Source organism: Numida meleagris, chromosome 20 (genome assembly GCF_002078875.1).
Source record: "Numida meleagris isolate 19003 breed g44 Domestic line chromosome 20, NumMel1.0, whole genome shotgun sequence".
Classification (NCBI taxonomy): domain Eukaryota; kingdom Metazoa; phylum Chordata; class Aves; order Galliformes; family Numididae; genus Numida; species Numida meleagris.
Window position 1 is genome coordinate 5,353,110 of NC_034428.1, and position 16,458 is coordinate 5,369,567.

Genomic DNA, 16,458 nt, shown 5'->3' on the forward strand with positions numbered 1-16,458 from the left:
TACGTGACACACAATGGTGTGACTCACAGTTAAATATGGGATGCCCACTCTTTACTACTTTTAAACCTGTGGATGACCACCGTGTATTTAAAAAAAAAAAATTATAAGGTTGCTGTAGGTTTTCTTAGGTCAGGAGCGTTCTTTTCACAAGAACAGTTAAATAAGGAAAGCAACACAGCAATGGAGCCAAAAGAACTTTTTTTAAAAAAGAAAAAATGTCTGTATACTCAGCCTCATGGGGTTTTTTTTAGGGAATGGCTCTGCATGAGTTTTTCTTAATACTTCCAAAGCCTTTCGCAGCTTTTATAGTGAAATTATATGGGTAAAGCAAACGTCTGTCGTTAGGGATTTACATGTCTTCGCATTTTTAAATGGGTTGTGTTTGAGTGCTGAGGATGCGCCAAGAAGCATCGTGATCCGTACGTGGCTGAGATGGCATCTGCCTGGGTTCGCCAGGAGCTGGGTGGACGAGGACAAAGCAGCACGTGGGGCAGGCTGCTCTTCTGTAGAGGGTAATTGTCTCTTTGAATGAGCTTGTGGAAGAAATCCTTCTTGTCGAAGAGATGAAATGCACGTGGATGAATACGTGAGAAACGCTCCCCCCAGTAAGGTCCGTGGCAAAATTCCTGTTTCAACTCTGTAATTCCTTGTAAAGCAATGTGGTTTCTTTTCTTTTTTTTGTGTACAAGTTCCCAAGGATAAGCGGCGTCCAGAAGGAAGTGGAAAGATGAACGAAAGCTGGTGGAAGGAAAATAGCTTCAGAGAAGCTGGAGGGAGGGTGGGGATGGGTGATCCTGGTGAATGTGGGGAAGGGAGAGTGTGGAGATGCTCCTGACCCATTTCATATAATTGGGAGTTATCTGCTGATAGCATTTATGGGCGAATGAGCAGAACGCCCATCTACACGGCACTCTGCAGCCACCAGAGGGAGCAGGGTGTTTGCTGGTAGGGTTCCGTTGAAGCTGCAGGGCTGGATTCTACCATTCCCCAGCACTTGTAGGGAACTGAGCAGACAGCTGTGCTGCAGACAGGTCAGGCTTGGGGCTGCAATTGCTCTGCCATGTCTTCCAGCAGCAGGATGCTCTTCCAGCCTGGCTACATGTTCAGATGTGTATGAAAACACGTGCCTCATGGAGGCTTCTCTGGTAGATGCAAGGCATCTTTCAGCAGCAGAAACCACCGGTTTTCTTGCAGTGACCCCAGCTTATGTCCTGGCAACCAAATTCAGTAGATAGCAGTTTGAGGAGTTTTCAGGGGCAAAGCATATGTCAAATGAAAGCAAAACTAAGTGCTGAAATGATGTGAGGGTCAGGGAAATCATGAGTGCCTCAGCTGTTTTGCAAAATCTGGGTTCCTTCACATTATTCCACTGACATGGTTGAGTATTGTACTGTAATCTCTTAAAATGAAATACAGTGCTGCTGAGTTTAATAAAGAATTGGTCTCAGCTACAATGAATGCTCTGTCTAGTAGAAATACCAGACTGATAGTACTACTTTAAACATTTCTGCCAAATCTCGACAATATTCATTCATTTTATTTTTTCAGGGAAATAATCCATTATGTATAATAGCAAGGGAAGTAAGAACAACAAAGAATGCCAAAAAAAAATCGAATGAATATTCATCATAGCTGAAACACTGACTGGATTCAAGGCTTGGTTATTCTCTGAACTATACCATAAATCACTTATGTTTGGATAAAATGAAATGATGACTTGAGAATGAGAGGGGTGGAGTCCCAGCCTGTGTGGAGGGTGGACCTAAAGGGATGCAATTTCACTGGAATTCATGAACAGAGACCTTATCTTTGCATTACTCAAGCTATTGCACGAGATAACTTTTTGTGATACTAGTCTGTCAGTGGTAACTCAGGGGAGAGAAAGGAAAGCAGTTTGAACGTGGGATTTTCCTATCGTCTGGGTAAGTTAATTCGTGCTTTAAATTAGGAAATGTTTTGTGCTTTGCTCTGTATTTGCAAGACCTGCCCTGCATAAACTAATTCTAGGAGACAAAGGAGAACGGGATAGTTGCTCTCTTGGAGGCCTGCTCATCACCTTCACGTCCCCAGCTCACCTACATGTGTCTTCAGATCAAGGCACTGTTGTATTCTTAAACTTTAAATATCCTGGCTTGTGTCAGAAATAGTGTTGCCAGCAGGAGCAGGGAAGTCATTGTCCCTCTGTACTCAGCCCTGGTGAGGCCCCACCTCGAGTACTGTGTCCAGTTTTGGGCCCCTCACTGCAAGAAAGACATTGAGGCCCTGGAGCGTGTTCAGAGGAGGGCACGGAGCTGTGAGGGGAATGGAGCACAGGGCTTATGAGGAGCGGCTGAGGGAGCTGGGATTGTTCAGTCTGGAGAAGAGGAGGCTCAGGGGAGACCTCATCGCTCTCTGTAACTCCCTGAAGGGAGGTTGGAGTGAGCTGGGGGTCGGCCTCTTCTCTCTTGTAACTAGTGACAGGACGAGGGGGAATGGCTTCAAGTTGCGCCAGGGGAGATTTAGGCTGGACATTAGGAAACACTGCTTCTCTGAAAGAGTGGTCAGGCGCTGGAATGGGCTGCCCAGGGAGGTGGTGGAGTCACCGACCCTGGAGGTGTTCAAGAAACATTGAGATATAGCGTTGAGAGACATGGTTTAGTGGGGTTATTGGTGGTAGGTGGATGGTTGGACTGGATGATCTTGTAGGTCTTTTCCAACCTTGCTAATTCTATGATTCTGTGTTTCAAAGACCATGCATTTTTAAGTGGGAATACTGAAGCCTTGTGAGGTGAATGTCAAATAACTGTGAGGGTCCATTTTGCTGGTTTCAGTTGGTTCAGTATGGAACAGTGGGGAAGCTGAAGCACTGGGCATTGTAGTGATTACCCAGTAGATCAGGAATGTAAATAAGAATTGCACATTTTTCCTTCAGTGCCAACACTCTCTCTATCTCTAATCTATAAATGACTTCATTCACTATAGTAGTGAATTAAGAGTTTTTTCTTTATTAGAGTGTCAATCTCTTCTTGGTTTCACAGTAAGAGGATCAGAATTCATACATTTGTAGGCATAGGCAACTGTACACCGGGTGCAACACAAAGAATATTAGCAATTTTAATTGTCTGCAAGCAGTAATGAGAACACAGCGTCTTTCATAGGAACGAAATGGGTTTGTTTGGGTTCATTCTGATGAGAAGAATGATACCTTCTGGGGACAGAGTGGTTTTAAACTTAGTGCTCCTCCCACCAGCATAGAAATCTGTCATTGTTAGCAACCCCAAACGTTTTTACCTTACAGTTTCTTGGATGACTTTTAAGGAGGATAGCATTGCTGACACATCAGTGCCTTGACACATATGGAAAACACATATTTCTGTGTGTATGGTACTCACATGAATGCTTTAACACTGGCATAGAGCACTATTTCTGGTGGTTTTGAATATTGGCATTGATTATGTACCTACTAAGAAGTTACCTTCAAACCATCTTCCTCTTCTCAACACAGAGAAAACCTTGGTAATGAAGAACAGGAAGCTAGATTTCTATTTGCAGGAAAAGCAGATAAAGTTCTGGCAAAGTAAAACCTGCATCAGAAGAAGCCACGTGTACAATTTTAGCAAATTTTCATCATATGCTGAGATAAGGTAGTGCAGGCCGTACGTTTTAGGAGGTGACTTTTAGGGTAACTCGGAAGATGCTAGTACCCTACTAAAAATGTTACATTAAAAATGTAAGAACTAACAAGTGAAATATCTGTTTACAACCTGGAAACATTAAAATTAAAAAAAAAAAAAAGGAAACAACAGTTGAAATTACTTTTTTTTGATTTTAGCTTTTTTTGTTTGAAAATGCTTTACTGGGCACTTGTGGCTTCTCTATTTCTAGTCTGCAGCCATTCCATTTTCCCTAAAAATATCTCCTTGCTTATAGCACAGCCTGAGAAAATGGAGAGAATAGAACATTCCACGTGTTACCACGCACACAGCATTTTTACCATTTTCATCTTCTGTGCCATTAACTTCCTGAAAAATTTACAAGAGCCTGAAGCAAATTCACTTTTTCTTTCCGATTCCATTCAACTTTGGGATTTAAGAGACATCACTTATCCCACTTCTTTGAGATCAGTTTATTTTTATTCCAGTGAAGAAATTGATGTAGGACAACCCCAAAAACTGGAATGGCCGAGAGCTACAGCCTGCTGGTGCTGACATTAACACCCATTAACTTCAGTAACGTTCCCCAGGGAGTTTACCTTCTTTCGGTGATGTTTCTCAGCTTTAATATCTGAAATGTGACAGCCCCAGAAATTCTAGAAGCCTGTATAAACAGGTGTATGAGGGAGTTCATACAAACATAAATTAAATACACAAAACAGATAACACCTCCTGACAGTTCCCCTTGCACAATGCATCGTGCAGCAGCGTGGGACCAGGGGGTGACACCTGGGTGCTAGAGCTGTGCAAGCAACACAGCAAGCAGCTCCATCTCCCAGGGCAAGGAGTCATGCTTAGTGGGTGGGCTGAGTTGGGCTGGAGCATCTTAGTGTCTTTTCCAGTATTTATGGCTCCGTGAGTCCTGCTGGAGCGCTAGCATTTGAAGCTGCTGCAGTACCCACATTTTGGCTAAGAAGGTGTTAGGCAGCAGAGCAGCTGCGCTGCTACTTATTAACACACTGCTTCTAAGTGGAACTGAGCAGTACCCCCAGTTCCTTGCCACTGAGATAAGTGATTGCTGAAGCAATGATGAAAGCTGGCCATTGTAATAATTAGCATTGGTTATCAGCGTGCTTTTATCAAGCAAATCCAGAGGTGGTGTGATGAGGCTCCAAACGCTGCCCTGCTGGGGATTGCTGCACTCGCTGATATGATGGTACCTGACATTTCTCCTGTCTTATTAACAAGGCGAGTGAAATGTCAGAAGCCATTAAGTCAAAGTGCACTGCATCCCCCAAGGACACTGTACTTCTCTATAGCCAGAGAAACTTGTAAGAGGATAGAAAGATTGCTTCAGAGCAAAGAAGTGAATGACCAGGATCACTTGCCATGAACAGGACTGTCGATATTTTAGTTATACCAGGAGATCAGTAAATATAGTGAATTTTTGTCATCCTGCAAACATTCTTTGCCATGCAGCAAAGTGTGCACGGCCTTTTCAACACGTGCATTATACTTACAAGGTGAAAATAAGTCCTTTGCATCAGAGGGGATTTCTCCTCCTTGGTTCAGGGATCTTTGTCACCACTTTCTTTTCTTTTTCTCTTCACGTGGCTATAAAACAACCGGGGACTGTTTGAATTTCCCTGGGGGGTTTGATTTGTCTGACGTAGGGCTGAGCAAGCTGACTGATCTGCCCCCAGAGGGAGCTCTGCAGAGAGGTGCAAGGGCCGAAGTTTCCCTTCTTTCCACCGGACTGCCCGCTCTCCAAATTTGGTTTTATTTTTTAAAGGAAGAAACTGCACATCCATTCAGATCCCGGCATGTACTCACAATCATATTTGCGCACCCTTCTGTTTTGAACACGGTGCAAGATCCTGGTCTTCCTTTTTGGCCTCAAGTCCTGAGCTGTTCTTTGTGTCCCACTGTACTTGCTAATGCTGCGTGGACCCAGGGCAGAGATGGGTGCATTTGTGGAGTAATAACCTGGCAGACGGGGAGGTGCACCTCAAAGGGCAATTTCCAAGCCCTGTTTTGAGCACACAGTCTGACCTTTTAAGCACTTTTGTTGTATTTTTGGTGAAGTATTTTTATGGTGAGGAGCAACAAAAGAGTGAAATAATTATTTCCATTATCACTCTCGCTCATGCGATGCTTGGAATTCCTGCTGACACAAACATCCTTCCTGCATATTTAAATCCATGGAGCGTGTGCAGCAGTCGTCAGCGTGGTGGATGGGTGGAGGGAAGCAATTGCAAATGACTGCCTTGGTGTTTTTTCTCTGCAGTAGACAAAAATCTAGCCTGCTTTTCCCATTGTGGTGAGCTTGTATCACAACACGACCAAGGAAGATGGTTCACAACACAACAGTGCTAGCAGCACAGCCAAGGAAGGCAGCTCGCAATGTCTTTGTGAAATCTCAGACCAAGGAGTCATTAACAGACCTGCAGTTAAGTTGGCTGTGCCCTGTTTGTAAGTGAAGCTGTTTTCTTGCTGGGTGTGTATTCGGGTTGAATTTGCGTAAGGTCTTCACACATGCACGATCTTCTTTGGTTTGGAAAGGACATTCAGCCCATTAATGTTACAAAGTTAATGAATTTGAGTCCTTTTCTGCTCCCTGCTGAGTAAAGTGAATGGAAGGACTTCTATGCTCAGAAGCTATACATTGTGTGTGTATCAACATCAGCTGTCAACTGTTTTAATTGCTTGCTGCAAGTCTGCTTGCTGTTGATTTGAACAAAGAATTCTCCAAAGTGTTTCCTAGGTGGTGCAGAGTACAAGTAAGAGCAATGCAAGCCCTGCTAAAACAATACCAATTTGTTTCCTGCGTATTCCAGAATCATTTCTTGTTTTCCTTCCTCTATGGCATTGTTTTCTACCCCCATTTCCCAGCACAGACACCACTTGTCCTCTACCCTCTGCTCAGCTGCACTGCGCAGGGACACGTTCCACTTCTGGATGCTTTGATGGAAGGTCACCAGTTGCTCTCTATATTGTGAGCACATGATGTGGAGGAAATTAGTTCCCCAGACTCATCGTTTTCCTGTCTTTTTAAGTGTGTGTGCTATGTTTGTGATGGCAGTCAGGGGTTAAAAATCATGTTCTCCTCAGCTTTTCACGAGAGCTGAATTAAACTTAGGGCTTTCAGATCTCAGCAGACCCAGTTGTGAGCCTGACCAGATAGGTAGTGTTTGGGAGGATACTGGAGTCCAGCTTTACTTCTGGCTCTATTACATATGAGAATGGCCATCCCAGGTCGTACCCAGCTCGTCCCAAATCGATCTCAAACCTAATTGGCAGTGGATATCGGTTTGACAGCTCAGGAGGATTTTCACTTTTAATTATCTTTAATTTCCTTTACAGTGTGGTAGTACTGGGCCAGCATGCAACTGTGGCAAGGAGCTGACTGCAGTGCAGCATCTGGATACCAGCTCTGTCCTGGGGGAGAAGGAACCATCATTTGCACTGGTCCTTCCCCTGTGAGTGCTTTAGTGGTGGTAAATGGTTGGCATTAAGATGGTGACCACATGTCTCTTGCAGCCACATCATCCCCGCTGCGGGTGATGGAGGTGTTCTGATGGGTTTAGGCTGCTCTCGTTTGGCTGCTGAGCTGCAGTGTCTCAAGTTTTCAAATTCAATCACTGCTGCTGTCACGCTGATTAATACTGATGTGATTTCCCTCCCAGCTGATGGCAGCAGCAGCCACAGCAAGGAGGACTGGGCAGGTATAACGCAAGCTTCGGATCTCAGTTTCTGTCATTCTTTTGTAAGACAAAGGAGTATGCCCTCTTTCTCTTTTGGGTTGGGTTTTTTTTTGTTGTTTTTTTTCTCAGTCCTTTTTAGCTGTAAGACTAGAGGGAGCTCTGTCCAAAGGTGGCCCTTGGCTGCATTCATAAAAACCTGTCGTATGGTCATAGCAGGGGAAGGTATTTCTCAGAAGAACAACATACTGAAGCCAAAATGATAAACATCTGAGTAAGAATGGGATTCGTTTTCAGGGCCATTGTTCAGCACTGGATTTCAGTGTTTAATTGATGAACTTAGCACGAGTCATTCAAGTTTGAACACCGGTTCCCATGACACGTTGCTAATGTGTGACCATAAGGAAAGCCCTCTGCAGCAGTTACATGCACCTGGTACAGCAGCCTGGGACGTGACGCATACCTCAGCTCGGCGAAGCATAAGCCTGGAATAATAACTTCCTCCACATGAAAATACGCTTAATTAGCTGTTCACAAATACGAACGAGGATGGACAATTTTCTGTCTCAGTCTCTTGTAAGTAATGATTTCTTAGCTGAGGCATCTGAATCCTTCCTGTGTGTCTGTACTATGATTGTTCCTTCTTCAAAATTGTTTTAGGAAGTTAGGAGCTCTCCTAAGAGGAGGGCTGGAAGTTTCTATGGAAAAGATGCCATTCTTCCTCCAAAGCTATTTCTTAATGTAATCAGCAAGTAGATGGCTGTGGTTTTTTGTTTCCTGCTGCTTTCCATGCTATAGTACCGGCAGCACTCTACAGACCCAGGGCTAGCATGGCTTGTCACTCCCTTATTTTATTTTACAGGTTTCTCTTAGTGATAGATGTTGTAAAACAATAATAATTTTCTGCCAAAAGGGTCAAGTAAGGCTGCTCGCTGCTGCCCTGGCTGTTACACAAACATGATATTTTTAAACCAACCTTGTTTGTTCTTGTTTTTTGGGGGGCAGCGCATTCTAATTAGGAGCCTTGTGATTTTTCAGTGCTGTAGGAACTTAGTACTGGAAACAGTCTTGGAACACAAGTAGAAAGCTATGAGAGCTTTGCTTGGGAGTAATCAAGAAGCATATGTTGTTCTACACTGCTGCCAGGTGAAGACAAGCAGAAGTTCCTGATGTGCATTATCGATTGTGAAATGCTTTAACATTTCCTCCACAAAAATCCAGATTTGATAAGCAACTGCCAGTCTATAATCTGGTGTCCCAGTTACTGCAACCAAAAGATAGAACAGATTATGCAGGTAGGATGAAATCCAAATGCCAGGAGTTGCAGCACGCAGTAGCTTTGCAATTCACCCAAGGTCAGGCTGGAGGGGCTCTGAGCACTGATGGAGCTGTGGGTGTCCCTGCTCATTGCAGGGGATGGACCAGGCGGCCTTTAGGGTCCCTTCCAACCCCAACCATTCTGTGGCTCTTTGATTCTATGAAAGCTGCTGGTAGCTCCTTGCAGGAGAATAGTGATCCGTGGGGCACAAGAGGGTGCTGCGCGCTCAGCAGACAGCAGCTGGGCCCCTCCTGTAGTCATACAGGTTACTGTATCTAACGTACAAATGAAAGATTAAAGAGGTAAAGCTTTAATATCTCATTAGATAGAAGGCTTTTCAGAATCTCCTTTGTGCTGTGCAAAATTGCCTGAGATGTCTGGCAAGGGCGGGAAGCTTCAGAAAGATTAAAGAGAATTTCTGTTCTGTGAGGGAAACAGACGAGGTACAGAAGGAAGCGATCGCCGAGGAAGGAACAGACCTGAACTGACAGACTGCAATGGGAAATGTTATGCAGGGAAAGACAGGTCAGGGAGAAACTGAGAAATCAGAGGTGGCCGGAGGAAGGCGTCAGACCCCAGCAGGTGCCGGTGGCAGCAGCGCTGCAGCCCCTCGGTGCTGGCACCTTGCACTGTCTGCCCGGCTGCTCTGCGAGCAGGGCCGGCTGCTGGCAAACCTACAGGATGCCCAGCCCAAAATAGTCGACATCAGTCTGCTGCCAGCCCCTCTGCAAACATCTCAGACGGGAAAGCTCCACAGATGCTCTGGAGAAATTGCAAGCTGCATTCGGGCGTGCAGTGTAGCCGTGCAGGTAGTGTTGCTTGCAGTGCTTCCCCCGTGTCAGCAAGAGCGTACATGGGCAGCAGGAAGGCCCATTTCTTACAGAAAGGAGTTTGAGCAAGGGCTGGAAGTCAGGGAAGCTCAGTCTTGCTCCTACCTCTGCCACTAGTATGTTCTTGGATCTTTCACAGATTGTGCCTTGCTGTCTGTAGTCTCCCATCTGTGAAACAGGCATAATAACACTGAGACATCTTTGAAAAGAAAATGTCAGTGTCTGATTCCGTGCGTTTCGTAAGGAGGAAAATAAAGGTCTGCACAGAGGGACCCTTATGTCCTGCATATGGATGACTTCACTGGAGGGCCGGCTGTCCGCGTAAAGTTAAGCACATTGTCGCTGCAAGATGTCAGGTCAGTTGTGCTTACCCACAGGTGACAGGATCAGCTTTATCTCTGACCTACAGGCTTAACTGAGTTAGAGAGGGGTGGAAAAGCAGTAAATTACAGCAGGGGAAGTGTTTGCAGGACACGGCCTTCACAGGTTACAAGGCATCAGTCCTGCATGAGGATCACCAGTTGCTGTTATCTGGCGATGCAGATTCATGGAGTGAATCCTGAGCACAAGAGGTATTTTGCATCTTTTGCACCTCAGTATTTTAAATCATCATCACAGGTGTTTGATAGGACCTGGCCCCTGAGATTCAAAGAGGCAGCTGCAAGTGCTGCCTTGGCTTCTGCCCCATTCATGACTGTTCCCTCTTTGTGCCCACCCCGGCATTCTTTCCTCAGTTCCTTTTTACCAACTAGACATCCTCCCTTACACATCGGGCAGCACTCAGCTTGTGCTGTGCACCTCCAGCTTTGCAGTCATGAGAAGCAGTGGGACCAGTGAGAAAGGCTACGGGAGGAACCAGGATGATGTGCTCCCCGTGTTCACCGTGAACTGTAACACAAAGCAAAATCCTTGCATGGAAAAGGGTCTTTATGGAATGAAAGGGGAAGTGAGGGGTCTTGTTTCTTCAAAAGAATATTACTTATGGTAGGAGAGGGTGATCGCACTTTCTCTGTTTAATTTTAACTCGGAGTGTTTGGGGATGATAGGCTGTCTCAGATAGGAATTTTGGTACCCTATCCCGAATGAAGGATGCTCTGAATTGTTATGAAATGGCCTTAGATCAGAATTACCATCCTCTCTTTGACCTAGCTGAAGATCTGAGCCACAGTTTGTGCTGCTCTCTGTCCCAAAGGACATTCCTAGTGCCATGGCACAAAGTAGCTGTTCTGGTCATTAAAACAGGAAACAAGCCACCCTCATTTCTGAGACCAGATTCCTTGCTGCCACGGATTATGCTCCTTGGTTAAAAGATAATGAGTCATATTTAAGTAATGTTTATGTCCTTGCTCTGAAGGCTGAGAGGGCATCCAGAAACAGCTGCTGCCCCTTGCCTTTGGTCCCCCCTTGCTGCCCTTCTGCTCCCTGTTTTAGGAATAAAGCAGAAAAGAGCGCTTAGCAGCCAGCCGGGTGCTTCCCACCCCTCACCTGCATTTCTGGGGGTATCGCTGCCTGCCATGTCGGCGCAGGTGATGAAACAAAATAATGGATTTCGTTACCTGAAGGGCTTTTGAAGCGTGAGCTGTTGCTGTCAGTGACACAGGATGAGGTGTGATTTCCCCTCTGCTGGAATGTGCAGCAAATATGCAAGCAGGCTCTCATTTTAGCTCACGAAAGCAAGGGAGTCCTTTGAAAGGTCCTCGGTTTTACCCAATCATCGCTCCCTCCCTCGCATTGTGCAGCATTATCATTCTCTGGCAGTGTAAATCCTCACATATGCCTGCCTCCCTCTTGCCTTCAGCCTCTCCCTCCCTCCCCCTCCCCAGTGTGCTGCCATCGGATCTGTGATGATATGTGATCTCCTGGATACAATCACACACACACACAAGTAGCAGGCACCGCTGCTCAGCTCAGCAAAATGTCTTTCTCGTAGAAGTGGTGCTCATCACAGCTTCTGAATCCTTGACGATGTGGCCATGCTTTCCTCTCTGCCTTCTACCTTTTTCTGTCTTTGTCTGCCTGCTCTTCTTGCCCGTGGGTCATCTTTGCCCTGCTGTCTGTAGCTGTATGGACTACCACACCATAGACTGCCGGGATCAAGGACTCCCGAGTGTTCCCAATCCATTTCCATTGGACGTACGGAAACTCCTCATAGCCGATAACAACATCCAGGCGATACCGGCTGATTTCTTTATATTTTATGGAGACCTAGTCTATTTGGACTTCAGGAATAACTCCCTCACCTCTTTAGAAGAGGGCACTTTTAGCAGTTCTACCAAACTGGTGTATTTAGACTTAAGCTACAATAATTTAACGCAGCTTGACGCCGGGACATTCAAATCGGCAGAAAAACTGATAAAACTCAGCCTGGGAAACAATAACCTGGTGGATGTGGACGAGGCTGCTTTTGAGAACCTGGAACAGCTCCAAGTGTTAGAATTGAATGACAATAACTTACAGAGCCTAAACGTGGCAGCCCTAGAAGCGCTCCCCTCCCTGCGGACTATACGCTTGGAGGGCAACCCTTGGGTCTGTGACTGTGACTTTGCCAATCTTTTCAGCTGGATACAGGACAATGCATCCAAGCTCCAGAAAGGTAAAGCTCGGCGGCTCGCAGTGCAGCATGCACGTTGCTGTGTGTGTGTGTGTGTGTGTGTGTCTCGGAGGGAAGGAGGGCTGTCTGTGTGTCCTGCCTGCCGTGACCCAAACTGCCTCTTGGTCAAACTGTAATTGCATGCTTTCAACAAATGGGTCCGTTAAAAAGGTGTTGGTTTCTTTTTAGCAGCGGGTCCTCCTCCCGGCTAAGAAATAAATAATTTTGATTTATGGCGTGAAGTCGCATAGGCAGTGAAGGAGCCTTTTCAAATTCGTTGTGCCCAGAGCTGATTCTCTTCCAGACATCGGTTTCTTCCCGGTAAATACGTTCCACAGTGAGCCCTTTGAACAGCTTAAATATCCTGTGCCAGCTCCTTAGGAGAACTGTGCTTTCTCTCATTTTCCTGATCAGCCATAAAGCTGCTACAGAAGAGTTAAATCCCCATTTTATTCAACTGTGGCTGTCAGCTCTTTTCCAGAATTATTTTGTTGTGATGCTCTGAAACCCTGTTCAGTATTTCAATTACGGTGCTTTTATTAAAATAGCACCGCTTCCAATATTAGGAATAAACGAGAGCGCTCTGGAACACCCTAAATGCAGGATATAGAGTTCTGGAATTTGAGCTAGTAATTTTCGGAAAAGCATCGGGGAAAAAAAAAAAGAAGAAGTATTAAGACTGCCACGTGTAGGGCTTTTGCTCCACGTTTCCCATCCGACCCCAAAGCCACCGCTGATCCAGCTTTAGCAGATCGCCTCACAGTCCGCTCCTCCCAACAAGCACCAGGGCACCCACTGCTGCTATCGAGCTGCCCTGCTGCTCATTGAAGGGAAGATGTAAGGGCTGCCGTGGGGATACAGGGCTGCAGGAAAGCCCTGGTGCCTGGGCTCTGCCTGAGTTGTGTCTCTGCAGGAGGTGGTGAGGGGTAAAAGGACGTGGGGGAAGAGCTGGGGGGAGTGGGCTGAGGTCGAGGAACTGTCCTCTCAGCTCCAGGTGCAGAAGGAGGAGGTCTTCCCTCTCAATCATCCATTTGCAGTCTCTTGTTCAAGCTTCTTCTGCGCTCGTGACCTTGAGTGGCAATTTTTATTATCCTCATCTAGGCTGCCCTGAATATTCTTAGCTGTTTTAAAAATACACGTATCTATTTTAAGGAAGAAGTAATTTGAGGAAAAAGTGATGGATTTTTTTTCTGACTGCCTGAGTGGCGCTTCCCCCTTTTCCCTTTTCCCCTTTCTCCCTTTCCCCTATTTCCTTTTCTCCTGTCCCTTATCCCCTTTCCCCTTTTCCCCTTTCCACTTTCTCCCTTTCCCCTATTTCCTTTTCTCCTGTCCCTTATCCCCTTTCCCCTTTTCCCCTTTCCACTTTCTCCCTTTCCCCTTTCCCAGCAAGACCCGGTGCTGTTCTCCCACACTCCCCAGTGCCCCAGCTGAAGTTCTTTCTGACCCAAGCATTTCCCTCTCCCTCAGCCACACTTCCCTTCCCCGTGCTTTCCTTCTTGCCTTGAACTTTTAGCTCCTTCCCCTTGACCTGGACTGAGTCTGTTCAGTTTGAAGGAGTCTGTCCCAACACATCTCTCTTTCTTTCTCTCCTGCCATTGCTCATCTGAACTTCTTATGCCTGCAATTCTCCAGTGATTAAGCTTTACAACAATATTGTCAGTGTTCCCCAGCTGCTTCAGTATTTCACCTCACCCAAAGTAATGGAAGCTGCATTTCGGCCATACGGCAAAACAATTACCAGCCCACTCAGATCTTTCAAAGCATCGGTTAGGTTTGATTTGGGAAGAGAAGGAGGGAAGGAGCAACCATTCAGATGGCTGCTTCTCAGGTCAGTTCCTCTCTTCCCATCCTGGCCTCAGCAATGCTTTGCTTTGCACTTACTGCGGGCACGGGGCAGCTGAGCTCTTGGCAGCCCACGTGTGCTCAGCACCTGCATGCAGAGGAGTAAAGCCAGCGCTCCGTTGTCTGTTGGTCATGCTTGTGTGAACCCCTCTGCCTGGCATTTCTGGGGATGTCACACCTTCCCCACCAGGAGTGGGGAGAGCAGCTCCCAGGCTCACTCTCCTGCTCCCCGCTTGCTCCCGCTGCTGCTGGATGGCTGGAGACACTCATTCGTGCAGCAAACGCAGGAAAGTAGGGCAGCAGCATTGTCTGGAAACACTGCCAAAGAAAAAGACAGGAGTACATTTCCAGGGCCCAAGGAAAGAGCTTACTTACCTTGGCTGTATGCTTTTCTTTTATAATGCTGCAAAAAGCATTTCCATTGCGTGGCCTATATGAATGGGAAAGGGAAGGGTGAAAAAAAGAGGTTGGGTGGTACTTTTCTTCTCTTGATTTTCTTTAAGAATATGCTGTGATTAACACTACAGAACAGTTTTGTGACAGACTGACATTCCCCAGACGTTAAATGACAAACATTGTGACCTGGATTTACCGAGAAGGGAAAGAATAGGGAAGGGTGAATGACAGTAACTTGCACTGGGGATCCCCAGCCCTTCACAACAAAACACAAAGAGCTGCAAAGAAGCCAAAAGCTCAGTAAGCCTTCATGGGTGTTTTCTGCTTGGAATGTTTCAGAATTAGAAAGGAAAAGGATGTGCCAAAGTGAGGTATTGGCTAAGGCTGCCCAGGTTGTTGGTGGGGTCACCGTCCCTGGAGGTGTTCAGTGTGGAGATGTGGCACTGAGGGACGTGGGCATGGTACGGGGGGGGGTTGGGGTTGGACTTGGGGATCCAACCTGAATGATTCTGTGGTTCTGTGAAAGTGGGAGAGAAACACGCTCCAACCAGCCAGGGGGTGAAGTGAGAATTCAGGACTGCAGTTTGCAAGTGTTGCTGTCCCTGCAGACTCAGAACTGGTAGCAGCAAGCAGAAGGTAAAGCGGCTGGGAGAAAGGCACTGCCAGGCTTGTGCCTTGGGAGCTCGTTTTGATTCTTCACTTTGAATGACACTGGAAATAGTTTAATGTGCCCTGTCTGCACGTCTAAGAGAAATCACTCAAGCTGTAACCAGTCACAAAGCCCAGCCACTGTTGCACCTTTGAATTTTAGCACTGCAGTAAGATATCATGCTGGTCAAACCTGCCCTTGTTTTTTGCAGAAGAAATACCAAGCTGCTTTAAAAACCGTAGTTTTGTCAATGGGAACTGAAATCTCCCCAACTGATCCTGAAACTCTCTACCTCTGCAATTAAGGCCTCTGGAGAACGCTGAGATCTGAACAAAAGCCATACTTCAGCTCATTAGTTTCACAAAAGCCAGGTCCATTTTCTTTCTGGCATGCTCCCAGAAAAAGCGTGTAAAGCTCTAACTTTGCTGACCTGTCTGACCAGCTGCCTGGAAAGCCTCATCTCAGCTCTGCTGCCGCTGCAGATCTGCCTTGTCTGCACACAAACAGCTGGGATCTGCATCACTGGACGGCATTGATTCACCCAACCTAAGTTTCTAACAAAAGCATTAATTGGCAATGAAAAAAAACGCACGCCACATTTGCAGGCAGGCTACGCTAAAAGTTTTGCTATTACACTCGGCACCGTAGCTGCTTTTAAAAAGCAGATCTTAGTTTTATGTTTGTGAGAAAGATATTAACAATGGAATTCTCATCATACTTGAAAACCGAACCCCATTTTGAGTGTGGTTAATAACTGATGAAATAACAGAACTGCAGAGGAAGGTGGATAGGATGATGCTGAGTGGAGAGCACGTAACCGCTGTGGTTTTCTTCCCGAGGAGAGCCATGGAGATTGAGAATGCTGCACAACTTCTTCTGGAAATGGAAGAGCTTTTGGAAGGTCTCTCTCTTGAGGTCTCTCCCTTGTACTCTGTAGAGATCTGTTGCTGATTTTTACTTTCTGTGAACATGCTGTGGGCAGCTGTGCCCACGACCTTGTTCGCTAATGACTAATGCATTTTTAACGTGACTTTTAATTAGCACTTAAGTATTCCTTAGCGTGTGAGTGTAGTGTCTCCTTTCCTTCGTCTTGCCCTCATTTCTTTCTTGTTATTTCTTTCTTCCCAGTATCTTTGAAAGACCTTTTCAAGAAGTTGTATAGCCTTTCTGGGACTGCAGATGCAGTGCCAGATGCAATGGTGCTTTCTCAACCTTTTGTGTTTAGAGCGTATTCTATTTAAGTCCCTCCCTATGCAATACATGAATGCAAGGTTTTGCTGCCCTCGTTATTAAATCACCATTAGAAAGACCTCAAACAGTGTAGTGAGATGGTTCAGACTGAGCATTACCATGTGTACACTGAGATTTCCAGAGTGACTTGAAAAATTCATTCAGCATTGGACAGACAGAGCAGGCGGTGATGAGACTGGTGGCAATGAGGCTGGTGGCAATGAGAATGGTGGCAATGAGGCTGGTGGCAATGAGAATGGTGGCAATGAG

General features: G+C 46.1%; 1 protein-coding gene across 5 annotated transcripts in view; it reads left to right on the plus strand.

The window, feature by feature from the left end:
* LRRC38 (leucine rich repeat containing 38) overlaps positions 1–16,458 on the plus strand; it is a 59,669-nt gene that overhangs the window by 31,584 nt on the left and 11,627 nt on the right. For 3 of the 5 annotated variants that reach the window (XR_002444488.1, XM_021417680.1, XM_021417679.1), the window contains exon 1: positions 11,329–12,074. The exons of the other annotated variants lie outside the window; for them this stretch is intronic. Coding sequence is in view for 2 of the 3 variants with exons in the window: in XM_021417680.1 (XP_021273355.1) it covers positions 11,447–12,074 (628 nt within the window). In the remaining variant the exon portion in view is untranslated. Of the gene's footprint in view, positions 1–11,328; positions 12,075–16,458 lie in introns of those variants that run through there. 5 annotated transcript variants of the gene reach the window in all.